General features: G+C 40.4%; 1 protein-coding gene across 1 annotated transcript in view; it reads left to right on the top strand.

Annotated features, from left to right (window-relative positions):
* LOC306973137 (3',5'-cyclic-AMP phosphodiesterase 4B-like) overlaps positions 1–22345 on the top strand; it is a 44066-nt gene that overhangs the window by 10068 nt on the left and 11653 nt on the right. The window contains exons 3-8 of the mRNA XM_079569955.1: positions 3911–4152; positions 9228–9422; positions 9861–9897; positions 10199–10269; positions 10786–10835; positions 22223–22335. Of these exons, the coding sequence (XP_079426081.1) occupies positions 3911–4152; positions 9228–9422; positions 9861–9897; positions 10199–10269; positions 10786–10835; positions 22223–22335 (708 nt within the window). The remainder of the gene's footprint in view (positions 1–3910; positions 4153–9227; positions 9423–9860; positions 9898–10198; positions 10270–10785; positions 10836–22222; positions 22336–22345) is intronic.

Raw genomic sequence — 22345 nt, 5'->3', positions numbered from 1 at the left:
ATATAGTTTGGGGAGTTTTTTTTTTTTTTTTTCTGGATCAGATCAGAGACATTTTCAGGTTCAGCAGCCAGCGTTTCCCTTTCATCTTGTGCCAGTTTGCGACACTGGCGTTGTACCTTTCATCTCCTGTCCTTCCGTGTCCTCAGCTACACAGCGCTAATCACAAATCCGGCAGTGAGCTAAGAGCGCTGTTTAAAAAAAAAAAAAAAGTTTTCTGTTTTTGTGTACTGCTCCGGTTCAAATCACTGGAAGTGACCGTAACCAATAAACAGTGGTTTGGAACAAGCGCAGTGAATCAATGGGAACTTGGATTACACGCCCGGATGTGAGCGGAGGAGTCGATGCAGGATTGATAAATACTTTAGCGGTGAATGAAGCTGTTACAGGATGATAACAATAAATCAGCACCAGCTTTCACACGTGACAGGGACACTTTCTTGGGCAGGGTCCATTCACGATTCACCGCGAGTTGCGTTTGGCTATAGATTTAATTTCCACCCTCTTCCTTTGACAGAGAATGTGTCTAAAGACAGCCTCGATAAATCAAACAAATTACATTTCCAAGAAGCAGGAGAAGAGTCAGCAAATCTGTTTACTGACAACAGTCTTCTGTCTGTCCCGGCACCGGCCCCAAACAATCTCCTGCTCTCTGTCACACTCTGATGTTCTCTGTCCCCATTTATCTTTTTGTGTGTGCCAGCCGTGCTTTGTTTTACGTCACCTGCACGGATATTTTTAATCTTGGATATCAGCACCTGTCAGCTAAAAAGCAAAATGGATTTGTTGATAAAACTAGTTGTTGTTTTAGTCATTCCATCTAAACTTTGTAAATCTTTTGTGACGATACTGTCTGATCGCGTTTCTAATCTTATATTGTAATCTATAGACCAGGGGTGCCCACAGTGTTCCGGCGGGCCAAAACAAGTCCATTGGCCCGCCAGAGAGTGACTTGCTTTTGTGGCATTTCTTGTTATTACTACCTCTCTCTCATTCATTCTCAATGGTAAATATGGATGCAGTACACGTTGTGGCCACCAGCGTCAAATTGGGGGCGCTGTTTCACTCCTTTCACATAGTTAAGGAAACACTTTTGTGGTGTTTTCCAACTTTCATTGCAAAAGGTTGTTGACATCAACAGAGGCACGTGTTAAAAATGGACTTATAAAAGAATTTATGCTAAACTGACACTTTCAAAATGATCTAATGTGGCATTTAATATAAGTTAACAAATGCATGAGGTAAAGTCACTGTAGGTGCTGTAGATACTGGTGTTTTGTGCTATATTGTATACCAAAAATACTATTATTTTTTTAGTTATATGTGTTTCGCACTTGACATCCCCGTGTTTGGCCCGAGATCCACAGGCATTTTTTCATTTTGGCCCTCGGAGACGAAAAGTTTGGGACCCTTTCGCTGCTTACATCATCAGTGATACAAGCATAATGAAACTTGTTTGGCTCTCAAAGTCTCAATAGTAAATAATGATAAAAACACTTGCAAACAAAAACAGCATAAACAGTAGTAGCAGCTACAATGTGGTGCTAAAGTGCAATGTGGTAGCTCTGCAAGCATCTTAAAGTGTTTTCAAGAATATTCCTAACATTGTTGTGTCCCCGATAGACACATGACCCACATTGTTCCTATCACTGAATATTTTACCGTTGTGACTGGAAGGGAAACCGGTGAGAAAAAAAAAAGATAAGCTTGTTTACTACAATTTTGATTCTCATACTTGTGAAAGTCGGAAAATTAGAATTTCGTTTTGTTATTCAACTTAAGCTGTGAAACTACTTCATGATCGACTCATTACATGCAAAGTGAGATATGTATAGCCTTTATTTGTTATAATTGTGGTTATTATGGCTCAGTTTGTAAAAAAAAAACCCAAAACAAATAAAAAATCTTAGAAATATTTTGAAAATGAACTGTAAGCCATAATCATCAAAATTATAACAAAGGCTTGACATATGTCACTTTGCTTTGAGTCTATGTCATATATTAGTTTCACATTTTAAGTTAAATTACAGAAATGAATTAACTTTTGAACGTTATTGTAACTTGTTAATTGAACTGAAATTCATTTTTACATAATCTTGAAATCTAGGACCTTTTAAACAAACTTAAACAAGCAAACACAACAAAAGACTGCTTTCCACTCCATTACTTTCCATTCATATAACACAAACAAAATCCAGTGCTCCTACCCCAAACCCCAATCCAGGTGCCACAGAATTAGTTGTGACAATTAAAAAGCCCCATAAAGATAATTGAGATTGACCAAAGTTGAGTTTGCGATTTTGATTAAATTTCAATTAATTGCACCGCCCTATTAAAATCCGGACCATCATCCAAATGATTTGATCCTGCCGGCTCTGAGGACTGTGAGGTCACTCAGGCCACCCCGCTCCACTCTGAGCAACAAACAAATAACTTCTTGTTTTGTTGAAGAGGTATTCCAGGAATCCCTCGCCGCCACCCCAACCCCCCCCCCCCCCTCTATCCCTCCTGCCTCTGGGCCGATGCCTTATTGAATTGGAGATGTTGCCGTGTTTCATTTACTCTCGCAAACGGCCAACATAAAGTGGCAAGTGATGTATGCACAATGAGCTTGGCTTGTTTACAGCCAACCCGTTGAGGCACGACACTTGCCGTACTTTTGCGAGAACCTTCGCTCTCAAACATACACCATAAGCAGACGATTTATATTCAGAGCCGCTTCATAAAATGTCAATTGGTGGCTTGGGTGTCTGGACCTTGATCAAGCTTTTAATTCTTGCCTTGACTTGCGTAATGAAGTGGATTAAAACATAAATGAACCCAATGTCCTGGAGAGCTTTGTTTAGATATCTCTAAGACTTTGATTTGCATAATTTCCCTTGATAATCCTCCAACACATCAAAGACTTGGTGATGATGTGAGTTTATTGAAAGAAAACGTATAAATTACATTATAATATGGCATGACTAGAGGATTTCATGTATTTTTCATAATCACCATTTTCTTACATTTTGTCTATGCCCCTCATTTAACAAAACCCTTTATTTTCTGTCGGGTGGGACTGTTTGATGGTGAGGCAGTGATTTGCAGAGGCTTGAGGTGAAATCCATGTTAGTCCAGGTCACGGGTGAATGAAATAACATGTGACAAGATGACGAGCCCCTGACAGGTGGTGTGCTGTTTCACTTCATCAAAATGAAGTCAAATTTGGTTTATCTGAGGTTTCACTCTGCCTCCACACATTTAGCCTCTTAGCCATTACCTTAACCGAGCACATTTTCTCCAGTTATTATCGAGGCATTACTCAAATCTAAAAGCCTCTTGTAAAAAGCGTCAAATAATGACAAATGCAAGACGTAAACAAAGATGAAAACGCAATGAAAAAGCGACAAATCGTGACACAAAAGTTACATAAACCCTTTTTTGTTACCTAAAAAAAGGTAACAAAAAACTACAAAAAAGGTAACACAAACAAAAAGGTAGCACAAACAAAAAAAGGTAACAAAAAAACAAGACAAGACAACATGGCAACAACAAATGGAAACGCAACTAGGAAAGAGCTTAGATCAGTTTTGTAGGTCTTGGCTTTCAAATGAGGCGTTACTCTGCCGAACATGTGCCATTAAAGTAGGGGTTAAGATGGACTTTATGAAGGTATATTTTTTCATTTGCAGCAAAATTTTAAAAAATGAGGGCCGTAACTTGTTTGAGGGTTGATTTTGTCCCTCCTGGAGTCCTGTATTTGTGTATCTGACCCCTCATATACTCCATGAACTGACATAGATTAAGTTCTTATTTTTTTTATTGACATATTCTCAGTCAGAATCAGTTTGCTCTGGGCTTTATCTTCATTCACTGCACTGAGTAGTATAAAACTAAAATATACGTGCATATATTTGCCCCACACCTGCAGGAGGGCAAGGAGTCGTCTCTCGGGCCCATCCCCAGCGGCAGCACCCTCGGGGTGGACCAGTGCATGGTCCACAGGCGTTTCTCCGGGAACCTGCAGCTGCCTCCGTTGTCATGGCGACAGGCGGAGAAGGAGCGGGCACGGCCTCTGACCCCCGACGAGGATCCAGTGGCCCGGAGCAGACCGACCAGCCTGCCCATCGCCTCCCTGCCCCGCATCGACATCACACAGGCCGACCCAGACAGGTAACTTTTACAATTTACAATCCTCCTCCACTTCCTTTGCTCTGCTTCTCTTCTTCTCTCACCTCAGTCATCTATGAATTATGTTTTGATACCTTTGATACCCTAAAAAAAAAAACATTTGTAAAGGATAGGGTGTTACAAATTGGTTTTCTTGTGTGGTGTTGCAAATACACTGTATGTCAGAAAGTGTAGATTTGTGTGAATATATCAGGATGGAAGATAAAGGTGAGTCTAGACCAGGGGTGTGCAAACAAAGGACCACATGTGGCCCATTTAGCTGTTTCTGAGAATAACCAGCACTAACTTTGATGCGTTGGCTTTCAAGAATGAACAGCGCCGGTGTTCTCACTAATATAAACAAGGATTTTACAGTAATTACTGCTGCTATTTTTGTCGTATGCTGTCATTTTGTTCGGATTATCTGAACAAACAGATTATCTAAACCTCAACTCTGATAAGACCTCTGAAAAGATGTGTTTTGTCTCGTCAAGTTGTAAAACACGAATAAGAAAAACAGAGCATTTATTTCCTCACTGTTAAAATTGTGTAATGGGCTGTGGCTTTCTGTGGGATTTGCTAAGTTCATTATTTAAATGCAATTATAGGTCTGTCTGTACAGTACACAAAGAATGAGTCAGTTTGTTCTTGACTCTCCTCTGCAGCTAAATACACATTATTTGTTAAAAATAGCCTTAGTGTGCTCTAAAACATTTTTTTTACCCTTGAATTTCTCCTTTCTCCTGAATCTAGTGTGACTTGTTTTGCTTATTTACTTGCAGAAACACAATTCAGATAAAGTTTGAGCTGCGCCAAAAAGCCTCTCTGCTTGAGAGAGAGTTATGGATTTGGCCAGGCTGGGCAACGTAATGGGATGAAGTTTTCTGAGGCCACTGAGTTTGTCTTTGTGCTTTTTATATCTTCTCCACGGAAACACATTCTGTTGGAGTCTAAAATAGTTCCCATTGTAGTGTGGGTCTGTTTCTAAGCGCTTCCACTCACTTCCACTTTCTGTTTGTCACGTTGAGTTATAACCAACAATTTAATCAATGCATTGTTAGAACTCAGCAATGCGCCTCCCAACTGCTGCACTTTTTGTCCTCTCTGACCCTCTGTGAAGCAATATAACTAACCTATTACTTTATCAGTCGATATCATATCATCCAAAACATTTTTATTTTATTTTATGTAAAACATTATACATTTACAGTCAAACCTGCTTCTGAAAAAGTCTGGGCATTCATGGCGTCTGGGTTTTATCACAGTTTAGTTGCTGCTGTGATTTTGCAGTTGGTCGTTCCACAATATGGCTTTAATTCCCAATAGTAAGGGAATAGTCTGTCTATCTGTGTATCGCCATTGGCCAGGACATAACACGTCTTTAGAGCTGGTCACAGTCTGAATCGAGGAATGCTTTGACGTTAAGCGGCACTTAAGTGGCACCGGCCACTCTAGGTCAGCAAGAAATCATTATAGTGAAATATTATTATTTGCATATTTAAAGGGACTATACGGAGTTTAAAAATGTTAAAATTAAGTATTTTCCTCCCGCTACATGTTCCAAAAATGTCTTGAGGTGTAGAATGAGCCCAGACCTGTTCACCACAACTGCCTCTAAAATCCAGCACTGTCAAAAAGTTCGGATCCGAAGTGCCGTCATGCACAAGCTTATAGAACCTGCAGTTACGCGTAAGACCTGAGGTGGCAGTAATGAGTATTAATATGACCAACTTGCATCTAGTCCCTTTAAGGATTTAGAATAATATATTGCAAACCTTTATTATTGTTATTATATGTATATTTTTAGAGAATCATGATTTCATCTCTGGTGCATTTTAACCTCTTAACTTTAAGATTGGGGTAAAGTTGAACTGTAGAAAATGCACTGTTAACAGGCCACCGTTTTCCCATACTGAAATATGTTCTTTACCTGAGCTTAGACGAGTTGATGCGTACCCGTCTGGTCTTTGTGCGTGCGCTGAGTCATGCACAAAGATCAAAGATGTTGTTAGCATTTAGCCTCTCCTCCTCTCCTCTATGGGGCCAAACTGGGGTGAAGTTTGAAGCGACCAAGCTTTCCACGTTTCCCCTATTTAAATACGGTTTTGTGAGTAGTTACACGATCCGGATACGGATAAAAAGGGGTACTTTATTGTAAGGCGTAACAACACCATAGGAGCACTTCGATGTGTAGCTTCACTCCTAAAGAATTCTGATGATATAACTGCGTGATGTTACCCCTGGTTGGCCCCATAGAGGAGAGGAGGAGAGGCTAAATGCTTGCAACAATGCAACATCTTCAGTCTTTTTGTGTGACTGAGCGCACGTGTAAAGACCAGACAGTTAAGCGTCAACTCGTCTAAGCTCAGTGAAGAACATATCTCAGTATGGAAAAACAGTGGAATAAAATGGAAACTTTAAAAAACATTGTTCTGGGGTAAAAAGCATTAATTTGTTGTTTAAGCCGAGGTTTACTTTGAAATGTTTTTCTCATGAACGCTAATGCGAAAGCCTTACTTATTAACTTAATGTGAACAATTAAATAAAAGATGTAGATAGATTAATGAGAGAAAAAAGGTGAATTTCCCCCATATCCACTCCCTTTATTTATTTACTCATTAAATTACTTGCTTACCTATTCCCTTACATCCATGAACTTCCCATACTATATGTATAAAAATGACTTTCTATCATATCTGACAGAGCTTGGTTTATTTGCTGTCTTCCCTTTGTTTCCTCAGCTTTCCTCAGACAAATACAACATATTTATGTGATCTTGTCAAATATGAGTTTGTGTTTATGCAGATAGGTGGTGATCAGCGGGCGACGGGAGGGGGATGATAGACTCACTAATCTGCAGCGGTTTAATACAGAGCAGAGCGGGACAGGCTTCAGATAAATAGTCCAGTCCATGTGGATCCTGACCAGAGCCATCTCACGTCATCTGCTTGGACGATTCCCGCACGTGCCTCTTGGACAGATTCTTTTCCCTTCTATTCCTGTATATATCGATTTCCTGTTTGAAAGAGCAGTCGGACTCATTGGCCTCGCGCTGGCAGAGAAGTGTAGGATGTTGCGAAAGTCTCCCAGATGCAAAGTTGGACATTTTGACTTCAGCGAAGAGGTGACCAGTGTTCTCATCTCCGCTCCCAGGTGACTACTTTTGTCATTTTTGCAAACTTCTTTGTTTTCCAAATTACTGTCTGTCAACTTAATCGTATAAACGTGTGCGATGACTGTTTCTGCACTTATTTCGGTTAAAATTGCGTCACTAATGGTCCTTAAACTGTCTGCTGTTTCAGATTAAGTGATTATGTTGCTGTTTTAAAGCATTTTTTTTCAAGTCTTGCTTTCAGTGACGCAAAAAGGAATACAGATGACGCTTATGATTCTGCATGTATGTAATTATGGTTAATCTGCGCCTTACCGCCGGAGTTGGACTGGTGCCTGGTTAATCTTGCTTCAGTCATGAATCAGTACTGGAAAATAATACAGAAATGCCGCACATACTTAATCTGAATGGTGTTTACTATGACGCTTTTCAATGGACGGCGGGGGTTTTCATTTGGCTTATAGCATCTGTTGTAGCCACGGCGGGCTGGCACTTTGACCTTTCGCCTCTAAACTCCACACCATCTGAGCTGATCATCTGCTGCACTCTCGTTCTCCGCCTCCAGCCACTGTATGCGGCAGATTACAGCCTTTCATACTGTACCTCTGGAGCAGTGTGTTGTTTCATTTGGCAATCTTGTTCAGATTTATTCCATGCTTAGAGGTGGTCCGTAAGGAAGTAGACTCTACTTAAGTGTAGTGTTTGATGAGCTGTACTTTACTTGAGAAATCTTTTTGTGCAGGACTTTTACGCCACTACATTTCCTAGACATCTACAGAGGCTCCGAAGTAAATGACAGAAAGTTGACTGGAAGTTTTGTCCCATTGTATACCTTTATAATACATAGCCCTGAATTGTAGGCTTTGTGCACATTCACTGTCAATGCCACTGACTTACAACAAAGAGGAGTATTGAAACCAAGTACTTTTGTCCATGGTGACTTTCCCATGTGCAGTGCAATAACTAATTTCCACCACAACAAATACCTTTTGTGCAGATGCTTGGCCTAACTTACTTCATATATTCTACACATTGTAAGACCTGATGCTGAATTCAAATGGTAAATGGTCTCAACTTATACAGCGCTTTTCCACCTACATTAGGCACTCGAAGCGCTTTACAGCAAGGATCCACTCACCCATTCATACTCTCATTCATACACCAATGTACGTAGACACTGAGGGCAATGTGGGTGAAGGGTCTTGCCCAAGGACACAACGACAGTGTGCACTTTCAGGAAGTGGGATTCGAGTGGGATTCGAACCCCCGATCATGAGACGAGGCGCTCTACCATCTGCGCCACTGTCGCCATTCAAGATGAAAGTTATGTTGTTGGATTGAGTAATGCGAGGGATGAACCTGTTCATTTCCTTCAGTATGAGTGAAGACAGCAGCAAGTCACATCAAAATTCTATTGCATGGCAAAAAAAAAGCACTTTAGAGCAGCCACTTGCTCATCTCTCAAAAACAGACACGGAACAAAAGACAATCTACTTCGGCCACTTCCCAATCTCTTACTCTGTTCCCCAATGTGAAAATGCACATGTAGCTTGGTTACTCTTTGGGGGAAAAGTATGAAAGATGAGAATATCTCAAAAGAAAGTGGCCTCAAAGTATTTCCTTTTATATTGAAATGCCAGTTGTTATTTTATTTGACATACAGTGTGTTTAAAGTGTGCAGTTGTTTTGTAACTGACGACTGGAGCTTTAATCCTTTAGAAACTAAACAGAGCAGCATTTGACAAAAAGCTGCCCCTCCTCTTTCTGACCTGCTCACTGCACTTATTTGCGAAGCCCTCGATTGGTTTTTGGGCCAGCGTTGGGCGGGCGAGTAATCATTTGAGGGACTAGAGAAAGGATTTATGATCATGTTGTGCAAACAGGGACTTAGTTGTTGTGTCTGAAACCACTCAGTGTAATGAATGAATGAGTGATTTAAAGATTGAAAATCTTTGGTTTCTTGCAGTTTTGAAGGTGAGAATGGACCGTCGCTGTGCTGCAGTCCCTCAGACCCTCAGGCCTCTCCAGGGTCCAGTCTGGTGCTGCACCCAAACTCTGCGTGTCATGGCCAACGTCGCGAGTCCTTCCTGTACCGCTCCGACAGCGACTATGAGCTCTCACCTAAATCCCTGTCTCGAAACTCTTCTATTGTGGGAGAACTGTAAGTCAATACTCATGGCTTTATAATAGCTGCAGCTCACAAGCCAAATCCAGGTACATTGCAGTGTGGGCAAAGGCTTGTAACAAGTTCAGTGCCAATAGCCGCTTTGACCTGTTGTATTTTGTGCTTCAGTATTATATCTATGGTCAGTGATCAATGGCCTCAATTTGTACAGAGCTTTTCTTCTCTAGAGGCCTATTATTTTAGGAGGAAAAGTAGCCTAAACTGGAAACCAAAGAATTATGAAGTGTTGCCAAATAAGCACCAGTAAACTCAATGTTGTTTCAGGATGAACATGTTAAACAATGTGTAAAGTGGTATGTGTTCATAACAATAGTATATGGTAAGAGAGCGAACAAGTCAGTGTGAAATGCTGCATGTCCAATATTTATTTTAATGTTTTACATGTTCATTGGAGTAACACTAACTCTTTTTTAGGCACACTGAAGACCTGATTGTAACTCCCTTTGCCCAGGTAAGAGAGTACAGCAGGTTTACCCAAAGTACCTTTACATAGAGCGCCCTCGAGTGGCTGAATGAAGACATTACAATGAATCCCTTATTCTATCATCATATAAACCCCGAAAGCAGAGATTTACTTTGAGAGGTCTGAATTGGCTTGATTTTACAAATATAAATCCATAAATCGTTTTGATGGACCATGTTAACATACCAAATAAACACTGGAAAAACATTGTGTTTATATATTTGATTAAAACAGTGTTGTGTTTACAACATTTGTATGATACAATCATCAATGTGTTGCTTCTCTCTAGGTTCTTGCAAGTCTCAGAACAGTGAGAAACAACTTCACCACCCTGACAAATGTGCAGGGTGTCTCCAACAAGTGAGTAGTGACAATTTCTTAAATAGTTTATAAATATGTGACAAATGGAACAGTAAATAGTTTGAACACATGGGGGCGCAAAAGTATTTATGCTAGTTTTGTATCAAGCTCTCACTAGCATTGTGTGTCCTAGATATAAATGACCATTTAACTTTAACAGCTTAATGGGAGTTTATTTTGTGACTGTAGCCTGTTTTTAGGATTGTGCTCACAATAAACATACTGATACATAACAGCCCCTCTCTAAACAAGTGTAAATGCTATTCTTATCTAGGGCAAGTCTGAGACAACCTTTAAAAAAATAAATACATTGGGGAGCCCTTTGGCTTTATGAGACAGGACAGTTCAGTGACAGAGCAAGAAGAGCAGGGAGAAACATTCAGCAAATTATTGTGACCTCATGACATGAGGCGAACCCTGTGCCCAGCGTATGTGCTGCGGCTGTAGCTACAGTATAGGCTTTGAGCAAAACTACTGATTTACAAACTTATTTGGTGTTTTGTATTATTCCTGTAGGAGGTCTCCAGCTGCCAGTCAGCCTTCAGTCACCAAAGTGTGTCTATCGGGTGAGTCAAGTGAACCTGTACCTCTGAAAATGTCTGTTTGCTTTGTGTCAGTGTGCCCATAACCCATGCTTTGAAACTAAAGGTGGGGAAGTAGATCTAAATACTGGCAGACAGCTGTGCACCCATTGTTTTGCAGCATGCACAGGTAGTGTGCTGTGAAGAGTATTGCAGGTGAGTTTTACCAGGGGTTTGTTTTTACAAGCATACAGATTGTTGTAGGAGTTGCTGCAGACCAGAGGTCTCTAAGTATATCTTCAAAATACTTTTATACTACATTTCCACATAGGCTGATTGAGTTACGGACATGTTTAACACAGTAACATTAAGGTCAATATAGTCATGAAGTATTAAGATGAAACACAATTGGTTTTCTCTCCCTGTGTTAAAATGTCATGTTGGTTCTGCTATCCAGTGTGTACTACACTTCAGCAGTGCAGTTTCTACTGCTCTCTTTTATTCTTTTAGTAGTTTATTCAGAGAAAATAAAACTGAAAAAAAAACAGAATTTTGATTTTGTTGACATGAGCAGAAAGAAAATTTGAGCTTTGCCAGTTTTACTCAATTACATTTTTAAGGACAGTGTTCGTGATATTGGCAGTTTTGGCATTGCTTGGAAATGTACACATTTGAAAGAGCTATATCTACTTTTGTGAACTCTTCCCAGTTATTCTGCTTTGAGTGAGTGTTAATGGTAGCAGAAGTAATGGCTACTTTGAGAAATAACTTTCTCTTGGTGGAGTTCATATTGTTTTATTTCACTTACATCTATGCATTTTTTTTTTGGCCGAGTTTGGCTGCAGCCGCCTGACCATGTCTTCTCTGCAGAGTAAGACAGTTTGCTACTGCTCCATTGTAGAGCTTTAATGTCAAGTTGGAACAGTGCAAACTGAGTCAATCAGAGAAATGGGACAAACCTGCTCATTTCCTTCAGCAGAATTGGAGACAGCTGCTAAGTACTTTGAAATTAAGTAGCAGGGAAATCCACCTTCTATGGAGCAGTACCAGACTTTCTCACACAGTATAAAATGCATGAAACACATTATCTTGACTTAACTGCAGAACATTTATTGAGTAATTGACAGCACCCTTTAGGTAGGGGGGTGTTTGGAATATCTGTATGGCCAAAGGGGCGCTAAAGACAAAATAAAAAAGGATTGGATGACTGACGAATGAAACATCAGATCCAGTTAAATTTCAGAGGATGAGGAGGAGGATGGAGTCTGTGTATGATTGGTTCCTGATGCTCTGCTTCTTCAGCGCTGCATTGACGTCAGAGTGGCTTGAACACATTTCCTATCAGCACAGATGGACTGTTAGGGCCGTCCAGCGACAGGAAAAAACACAAAACACCGGCGGCGCGGCTCATATTGTGCGCGCTCCTTCAGTCTTCTCACAAACCCTGACCTTTCTCAAGTAATCACTGACGAGCTCCCAACTCTCACCGGCCTTCACAGTGACGCACGTGGGAGATAGTCGGCTAAAACGCGCTGATTAAAAGTGTAAAATGTAAAAAAGAAAAAAAGTTGCAGCAGACATTTTCAATTCAAGGTCTGTCACATTTATGTGTGAGAGACAACAGAACATACTGTCCCTGCCAGAAAATAAAGATGATTGTTTGGAGGACTTTGTCATGACTTGAACCGGAAACGAGAACAGACTTTTCCTGTTTTGTGTCTCAGATTTTATGAAGGAAACACCATCAGTACGAAAAGAAGCATCGTTTCGGCCAATCTAAATACTTGGTTAAAATTATTAAACACAGAAAAAATTTTAAATTCAAAGGTTATAGTTTTAAAGGGATATTTCAGGATTTTTGACATAGGGCCTCATTTCCTAGTGAGTCCAGAGTGTTGTTGATTTCTTGAGATATATATATGTTTTTTAATACATGCAGTCCTTATATTTGAGGAGTTTAGTGGTGCTAGGCTAGTGCATGTCTATGGTAACTATTAGCCTGCATTAAAAACAGCCTGACCCAAGCACAGTGCACTTGAGGCAAATCACTTACAGCACCAGACTACCGATGTAAATGTCTGTGATGACTGGAGAATTTTTTGTAAATATAACCATTTTGCAGTTAAAAGACTTTTATTTGAGCTTCCTGGTTGTAAGCTATGCAGCAGCGGAGTGATCTGCTAGGTTATCGGATATACAGTAGTTTGTTTACCTGCAGCCGGCATTACTACATGTGGAATTCACAAAGGAGCTTTCTACAAATCAAATATGGTAATGTTTTGAGGACTACCCCATGATTTTGAAGAGGTATATAATGCAGGCTACTAGTTACCATAGACATGCACTAGCCTAGCACTAGCCTAGCGCCACTAAACTCTTCAAATATAAGGACTGCATGAATAAAAAATTTATATATCTCCAATGACAATCTGGATAACTAGGAAATGAGGCCCTATGTCAAAAATCCTGAAATATCCCTTTAATACATGCAAAAGAAATATCTGTCAATAATAGCAAGAAAGGACGCATGTTGAGTAACATTTTTACATTGGGGGGGGAAGTGTTTTGTTCTGTTGTTACAAATTTCACAATAATTTCCTGAGGCCTATATTTTAAGACAGAAACGTGACCAAGAAAGTCTGTGTTGTCTTCAAAATCAGCCCGGCCCTAACTGCGTCACTGTGGCTTGTTTTTGCTGTTAAGGATCTCACTACAATAACGTGAGGGGATTGCAGTTCTCCTCATGTGAGTTTACGCTTGCAAAGCTTGACAAATCAGCCGTATCAACAAGGTCAGAACAAAGGACTCCCTCTTCTCGAGTTCCTTCAGATTATGTATTTTTTTCGTTTGCACGTTTGATAGAAGCAAGTCCATGCCAGGTCATGACGTCTGTGGGCAACAAGGCCTGGTGAATGATCTGCGTGATCTGAATGAGTTACAGAAACAATTGCCCTCAAGGTTAGCAGCGGTTCTGGATCAGGGCACATCGAGGCTGAGAAATCTCACATTTGTGTCGAAAGGGAGTCAACGTTTGGACAGCACTGGCTGGAGAAGTAAACCGGAGCGCGAAAATGATTTTAAACAAACCAGAAGTACATTAGTTGATTATTGAATATGGAACAGAAGCTTTAGTTAGTAAGTCTTCAGAAGTGCACTACATTGTGTGTACTGTTTCTACAATGTAAATACTACATAGAGTTGTTCCAATTTCATGCTTTGCACCGTTTTCACTAATGGTCTTCTTAAGGCCTCAAAACGCTAATGTCAGAAGTTGGGCTTCATTTTTGGGCTCAGATAGCGATCACTACTTTGAATTTCTTGGTAATTGTGTGTGGTTTGTAAGGGTTTTTAGCTTCCTTTATGCTGCTTCCGTCTGATCTCTGCATGCAGAAGATGCTGTTTATACAATACTGTTTTTGTGTTAAGTATAAATGCAAACGTATTTTAAAATGCACTGATAAGTTTAAAAGCACCCTTGATCAATGAATCCCATCATTATACTCTTCAAATGGAGATAATGTATTCAGTATTGATAGATTACTTGTTTATCCTCAGTTCCATGTGACTGTGCGCCTGTGGGTGTGGGGCCCCCGACACAATAAGCATTACTCACTCCTCTTTTGTCTCTGTTTGTAAACTAGCTTTAACAGTAAGGTGATGACAGCTCTCAAACCAGCTCTGCTGCTGTACGAGGAAGCTACAGGTCACTTTCTGGTTTCAATAGAATGACGGGAAATGGCAATGAAAGGTGTGGGTAGCATGAATAACAAGTAAATCTGAAATTCCAGATAATGCCCGCACAGTTTTTCCACTGCTAAAATGATATCTGGAAAAAGACGGTTGTAGTTTACTTCACAACACAGTAATGGCACGGTAATAGGGTTGAAATAGCATGTCAATGACACTTAAAGATGCATTATGCAACTTTTTATGTGGAAAAAAAACCCATTATATTTGTGAATATTTGACTTTGTAGTGAGTGACCCAGCGGCTGCATGAGTGGTTACCATGGCGCCTTTACTTTCAATCACAGTGGTCTTTACAAAGCTCCGGGATCAGTTGTTTTATAGGTTTTCTGGTGAGAGGGTCCGTCAGCAGTGAAAACCTTCCAAACAATTGATCCTGGAGAGTCCTAGAGACCACTGTGATGGAAAGTAAAGGCGTCATGCTGACCATTCATACAGCCACAAAGCTACAAAGTGAAATACACACAAATATCAACTTTTTTTTTCACATAAAAAGTTGCATAATGCACCTTTAACCTCTTAACTCCTGCCTTGCAAGTGCGTTTTCTCCAGTTCAGCTTTATCTTAAATCTATATGCTTCTTGACTGCAGTTTACAGTTTACAGGCCAGTGTAATGCCTCATTTCAAAGCTAAGACCTACAAAACTGATCTAAGATTTTTCATTGCGTTGTTGCTGTGTTGCCGTCACTTTTTTGTTGCATTTTTGAAAGCTTTTTTGCAGCCTTTTTGTTGCTTTTTTCCTCACTTTTTGTCGCCTGTTTCCCTGTCTTTTTGTTGCTTTTTCCTCACTTTTTTGTATCTGTTTTGTTGCTTTCCCCTCACTATTTTGTCGCTCTTCTGCTCCTTCTATTGCTGCGTTTACCCCCTCATTTGCATCTCGTTTTTGTCGTTATTTTGAAGCTTTTTTTGTCAAGAAGCTTTTCGATGTGGGTAAAGCCTGACACACACCTGACCATATGAACTCATCTAAACTCCACTGTCACGCCACATCTCTCCACTGCGGGACTCCATGTCAGGTTTTCCAGACTCCCCTCCCCGCAGCGAGGATCCGGAGAAGCTGGAAGCGCGCAGCCTGGTTAACTATTTGAATTATGTCATTGACGTCAGCAGAGTCGTAAACCCTTGCAGCCGCCCAGCCCTCGAGCCGCTCCGTGCCAAGTCCGCTCCATGGTGCTTTGTGCTGCACCGGAGCTGTCAGACTGGCCCGGGCTCTGGGGTGTGTGTTTATGTGAAACTGCATCTGTGTAGGCTTACTGTAGATGAGCGCGGAGATTAGTTAAAAAAAAATGACAGCGAGGAAAAACTCAGTGCGGGCTCTTTGTCTGAGGAGACAAAAGGTTTCGCAGTTTCAGGGTTGGTGCAGCACTGTCTATCTGTCAATGGATACTCAGAGTATTCATTAAACTACATTCAGGACAGTGGAAAAGCATGACCGACTTTGTCAGGTTCAATGACAAATATCAAGAACAGAAAAGGCACTATTTTACCAAGGCACTACCGAAATCCCTCAAATGCTCAAGCTTCTGAAAGCACAATGTTTAAAGATAAAAATAAGTGTTTAATAAGTCGATATGGTGTGCCTTATTGGCTTTATTAAGTGACAAAAATGTTTTTCACTTAAGTCATTAAAATTGCTACACCATAGCTCTTTTTGGTTGAAGAAAATGCATCAATTTGTGACTGTGGGAAAGCTTTGTTACACAATCTGTTTAGGACAATGGTTTAGAACTAAATCTAATGTTTTGTGTCCTGTTATGTTGGTTTAGTTATTTTTCTTCTTTGGGTTACGTCAACATGCCCCCCAAAAAATGATAGCGATCTTGCAATGGCTTCTTTATTTTGTGTGTGTGTAGAAATACAGACGATGATACAGACGATGATGCCTGATGTGGTTCACTTTAACCTGAACTGAAAGAGGTTTTTCTTCAGTTGGCAGTGTGTGACGCACAGAGGTGGTGAGACAAAGGTTGAATCAGCCTCTTCCCATTGTGTCAGCCACCGGTGCCAAGTCAAAGTCAAACTCATGCTGTAGTCAGGCTCTCGTGTGTCTGCGTACTTTCAGATTACCCAATAGCTGTTTACTTAACTTCTGGAGATAATGATGATGCCCCGCGGCTTTTCAGTTCAACAACCTCTGTTGTGACTAGTCATTCTTGTCAATCACTCGCAATTTGCATAAAGGCAGAGTTTTGAGGAAGTGCGTGCTGCAGTGAGCTGAAAACCCCGGCCAGGCAACACTGTACGTCCAATTGTGTGTGATGTCAAATACAGGTTATTTGCATTTAACTATTCGAATTGCTTGCATTCTGCACATGAAAAAATCAACAATTGCAATATCGAAAGACGTCAAAATATGTCAAAACTACTGCAAGTCTTTTTTTTAAATTATGTCCCCCCTTCACATGTAATTCCCTCAATTTATCCAGGCTTGAGTCTGATTAGTTTATAGCAGCTCGAGGTCCGTAAACCTTTCTTTTGTAACTTTCAACATATGTGCAGGGTCTGGAGATATACAGTCAGTCATTGCTCTTGAAAATAAAAAATAAAAACATGAACACAGGTTTACAAAGCAGAACTGATAAATGAATCAAAAAATGTTGCCGTCTTATTTCAATGTGATTCAAATTGTTTAGGTAATTTTTATTTCAGCCTTAGAAATTAAGTATATAGAGAGGATGAAAAGGCTTTGGGGTCCGTACTAAAGCCTCTGGAGGTTTAAATAAATAGACGGTTTCAGAATACATTTTAAGTTCAGTTTGTCCAGTCAGCTTTTTTGTCAATCTTGCTTAATTTCTTAATTTAAATCACACATAGAAATTGACAGACCAAAAATAAATAAACCGTAGTTACCATTAAAGCAGTACTAAGTAGCTTATGCCCCAAGAGGCCATAAGCGCCACTGCAGGTGTCGTAGTGTATTGCAATTTTTTACTTTGTCTTTTCTGTCAGTAATTGTTAATGAGTGTAAATACTACGCTAAGGGAGAGACGGATATTGTACATCCAATTACACAATGGAGAGATTTTTTTCACTCAAACTTGGTTATAAATACTGTTTAAGTGTAGCTAGCCCACAGCTAGCTTTGCCCGTTAGCCTGTTAGCTTCTTCTTCATGATTCCATTAGTGTGTATTGGTGACACCTGCCCGGTGGCAGCAAAGTTGCAATTGTGGTTTTCTGGCCAGAGACACCAGGGGGAGATGAAAGACCCCCCCAATCATCCCATTAACACTTGTATGACCCCCAGAGGGACTACGGAAAGGAGTTATTAACAAAAACAAGTTGCTTAGTATTGCTTTAAATACAGAGCAATATCAAGTAAACACGTACACAGGGATCACCAAAGGGAGGGAAGGGGAAAGTTCAGCTTCCTGACAGATGAAGCTGTTGGACCTTGCATGGATCAAGACTTTTTGCTGACTGAAATCTTTAAATGTGCAGTTTCGTTTTCATGCTCCAAGGCCGTCGAATGCGCTTCGTTCTCGTCTTTCAGTCGGCGGTATCCCAGATGAGACAGTCCAGGGCAGTGCAGCAGGGGCAGGTTTGGTGCTAGGAGCACAGAGAGGGGCAGTGTGCCGGCACTGTGAGCGGAAGGTGTCCCGGGCTGTGGAGGAGGAGGGGTGTAGAGCGGGGTGCATGTTTGAGCGCGGCGCGGGACGCTTGCTACAGTTGATGGTTCTCACAGAGGTGCGTCTGTGGCCCTATAGCGGGAGAGAGAGACTGTGCGCACACTGAGCCCTGTTGTCCTCTCTGACGGGCCGCCTGCATATGGCCAAAGCATTAGGCGAAACAGAAAAAAATAGCCCTGTATTGAGAAAACAGGCTGGAAAAGTACATCGCTTTCTGTCTGGAAGATGTTTGCCGACTAAAGAGTGCGTCACTCCATCACAGACAGAGTTAAAAGTCCTGCGCTGGTCAAACTAACTTGCAATGTGGAACTAATGGTCAAACTTGCCAAGTCCCAAGTCTGGACGCATGGAGTGGGTTGCGTCAATAAGGATACCCTATATTCTCACTATGCCAAACTAATTCTATGTGGCTTTTGCTTTTATTTCCCAGAGTTGTTGTGTGAACAACAGTTTTCAATAGCATATCAGCATATTGTCTTTTGGCTTAAATTAAAATAATAAACCATGTTCACATTATTGGGACAATAAAGACTACAATTTATGAGGGGGTGCTTTATTTAAAAAAGGACAAGAAAAGGCTGCTGCTTTAAGATTGACCTGCTTGAAATCGCTTTGACAAATATTTAGGAAAGTATGTATCACGGTCTAATTCTCCTCGTCTTTACATCAACTCCTGGACTGGGCATTGGAGTCAGCTGCCTCAAAACTGGCCTTTATGTTCCCTTTTTCCCTTTTTTTTTTGTTGAAACGTATCGTGCTGAATGAAGGGAACAGGGGCAGGATGTGGCTCTGCGTAACTTGGCAATGTCTTAATAATGTTTCATGGCCCGAGTCAGCTGCCCTGTGGTGTAATCATGTATGCTCGCTCTCACCACTTTGTAACTGCAGCAGGTCAGGGGATGATAATGCTTCTGTCAGTATATTGTTGTAAAGCGTGTTGCTTGTCACCTATGTCTCCAACTATGTATATGCTGTATATGCCAGTCTGATCATTGTAGTGTCTGTTGGATGTTTCAGACTCCAAATAAGATTAACCTCTAAAACCCACACTTCGACTGAGGAGATTTGCCCCAGTTTGGCTTTACCCAAATCTGAAAGCTTCTTGAAAAAAGCATAAAAATGGCAACAAAAATGAAACAAAAATGAGGATGAAACAGCAACAAAAGAACAATAAAAAGTGATACAAATTTGATAAAAGTGACAAAAATATGATTAAAATGTGATTAAAGTGACAAAAACTGATGGAAAAAGTGACGAAAATGTGATGGAAAAAAGTGATGAAAATAAGATGGAAAAAATGACAAATGTGATGAAAATGTGTTAAAGTGACTGAAATGTGACCAAAAACTGTGACAAAGTGACCCAAATGTGACCATAAAAGTGATAAAGAAGTAATAAAAAAAGTGACAAAAATGTGATGAAAATAAGATGAGAAAGTGACCAAAAGTGATGAAAAAGTGACTAAAATGGGACCAGAAAGTTACAAAAAGCGATGTAAATATGATGAAAAAGTGACAGAAGTGTGACCAAAACCTGACAAAAAGTGATAAAAAAAAGTGACAAAAATGTGATGAAAATAAGATGCGAAAGTGACAAAGTGAAGAAAAAGTGACTAAAATGGGACCAAAACCTGACAAAAAGTGATCAAAAGTGTCAATTTTTTTTTTTTTTAAAGTGATGAAAATGTGACCAAAAAGTGATAAAGAAGTGATAAAAAAAGTGACAAAAATGTGATGAAAATAAGATGAGAAAGTGACCAAAAGTGATGAAAAAGTGACTAAAATGGGACCAGAAAGTTACAAAAAGCGATGTAAATATGATGAAAAAGTGACAGAAATGTGACCAAAACCTGACAAAAAGTGATCAAAAGTGTCAATTTTTTTTTTTTTTAAAGTGATGAAAATGTGACCAAAAAGTGATAAAGAAGTGATAAAAAAAGTGACAAAAATGTGATGAAAATAAGATGAGAAAGTGACCAAAAGTGATGAAAAAGTGACTAAAATGGGACCAGAAAGTTACAAAAAGCGATGTTAATATGATGAAAAAGTGACAGAAATGTGACCAAAACGTGAAATGTGACCAAAAAGTGATCAAAAGTGATTTTTTTTTTTTTTTTTAAAGTGATGAAAATGTGATGAAAATGTGACCAAAAAAGCCATAAGAGCAACATTAAAGTGTCAAAAATGGACAAAACCACATTTAAAAAGCAAAGGGGAAAAAAGTAAGGAAAGTTTAGATGAGTTTTGTAGATTTTGGTAAAGCTGAGCTGGAAAAAATGCACTTGGTTAAGGTGGGGGTTAAGAGGTGCATTCGATAATTGTAATCTTATGGAGATTTAAAAATGCAAAATAAATCTTCCTCCAATTTTGCTGCAGTTACAGCACTTTGTTTGGACCAGAGTTTTGGAAATAAACTATTTTATGTTAATTTTCAAGCAGTAGAAATTATTTATTGGTTGTTTGTGGTTTATCTAAAAAAAATGTTGAAAATCCAGGTTGATCAATATGAAACAAACATTATTTACTCGTTTTGCCGTATCACTAAGCTCTACATTTCTCTTGCTGAGTTTTTAATAAGGAGCCAGGAAGCACAATCACCGTTAACATCTTGATCTTGTCTTTTCTTGTGATAGCTTTCTATAAAGGCAAGTTCTTTGTCAAGACATGAGTGGGTCAGAGACTGTACGCCAACTCTTTCCTTTGAAGCACTTTGATCCGGCATATTGACGTAAATTGGGGAGCAGCACGCTGGCTCTTCTGTTGTGCTAAGCATATGGGGTAAATGCCTTCCATGTGTGAAGCCGTATGAGGCAGAGATCAGGGTTTTCCATAGATAAAGGAAGGTGGGGCGATTTACATAGACGCAGTATCAGCCTCCCTGGGGCCAAATTCCCTCCTGTATTAGTTTCCCTTTTAATTTGTTTTCCCAATTTGGGGTATTTCTGTTTAAACGTTGCAACATGTGAGTCAACGCTTCAGTGACGGGGGTAAATTCAAGCCGTGTCATCTACAGTAAAACCCAGTCACTCCACATTCACTAAAACTCCACTCCATGTTTTGAACGGGTTTAAGGCCAAATAGGAAGTTTCTTAGTTTCTTTGGCGCACAGCAGTAGCCTGGTCTGGCCATTCCCCAATTCAGCAAAGTCAGAGTTTGCCTCTTGTGTTGCTTGTGTAAACAAAATCTGGCGTTTGATATATTTTCCACTTGCATTTTCTCCAACTAAAAAGTAATCCATTCTTGTTTTGTTTCATCGGCTATAGTGATGAGTCAATCAGGGTACATTTTTCATTTAGATGCTTTCAATTGTTATGTTGTTGAAATTTTAAGAGATTGTTTATTTTGGTAGAAAAGCTGTTGTTGTAATTAAAGCCCATTTTAAGCCTTGGCAGAGAAGATAGACAAGGGTATTAGGCGAAGCATGGTTGAAGCTGCAGTAGTGAAAATAAAGTAAAGCTGCGCACTTTTACTTTTCTCTTGTAGTAATACTTTGGCTTGAGCAATTTAACAATAGTTCTGTATATAAGTAATATAAGTGCCTATTTCTTGCACATGTTTCTGACCTGCTGCACTTGTTTGTGCCTGGAAGGGGGTGGCCCGACATATTATAACAGCAGAAGGCAGTAGACCGCTGTTTTGGACGTCACATATCCACCACAGAGATCTCTGAGGCCAAATGTTTAGCGGCTGTAACTGGGTGGAGGGAGCGCGCGCCGAGAGAAGGAGGGGGTCGCCACAGAGCACATGGTACCAGAGGCTAACGGAGGGGGTCCGGTGAAGCCGACTTCTAAGTGGGAGTGTGCAGTAACTCTAGCCTTGTCTGGGTACTCCTGCCGCCACTTCCCCTGATTTTTTTGGAGGAGGGCGATTTACATGAAGGGACTGTAATTCTCAATCTACCCCCTTCTGCCTTTGTGTCTTCCGGATGCGGCTCTCTTCAGTCCTCTGCACCTCCGCACTGTCCCGGGACGCTGGCTGCTGCATGCGTGGTGTCGGGAGGTCGCAGAGTGGGCATGGATCCGCTCGGGCCTGAGTACATGTCCGTGTGTCTGTTGGCAGATGAGTCCTACCAGAAGTTGGCGATGGAAACCATGGAGGAGCTGGACTGGTGTCTGGACCAGCTGGAGACCATACAGACGTACCGATCGGTCAGCGATATGGCTTCGAACAAGGTGAGAATAA

The sequence above is a fragment of the Gobius niger genome, assembly GCF_951799975.1.
Source record: "Gobius niger genome assembly, chromosome: 13".
Taxonomy (NCBI): Eukaryota; Metazoa; Chordata; class Actinopteri; order Gobiiformes; family Gobiidae; genus Gobius; species Gobius niger.
Note: the sequence above shows the minus strand (reverse complement) of the source record. Positions and strands in the feature narration are given on the sequence as shown.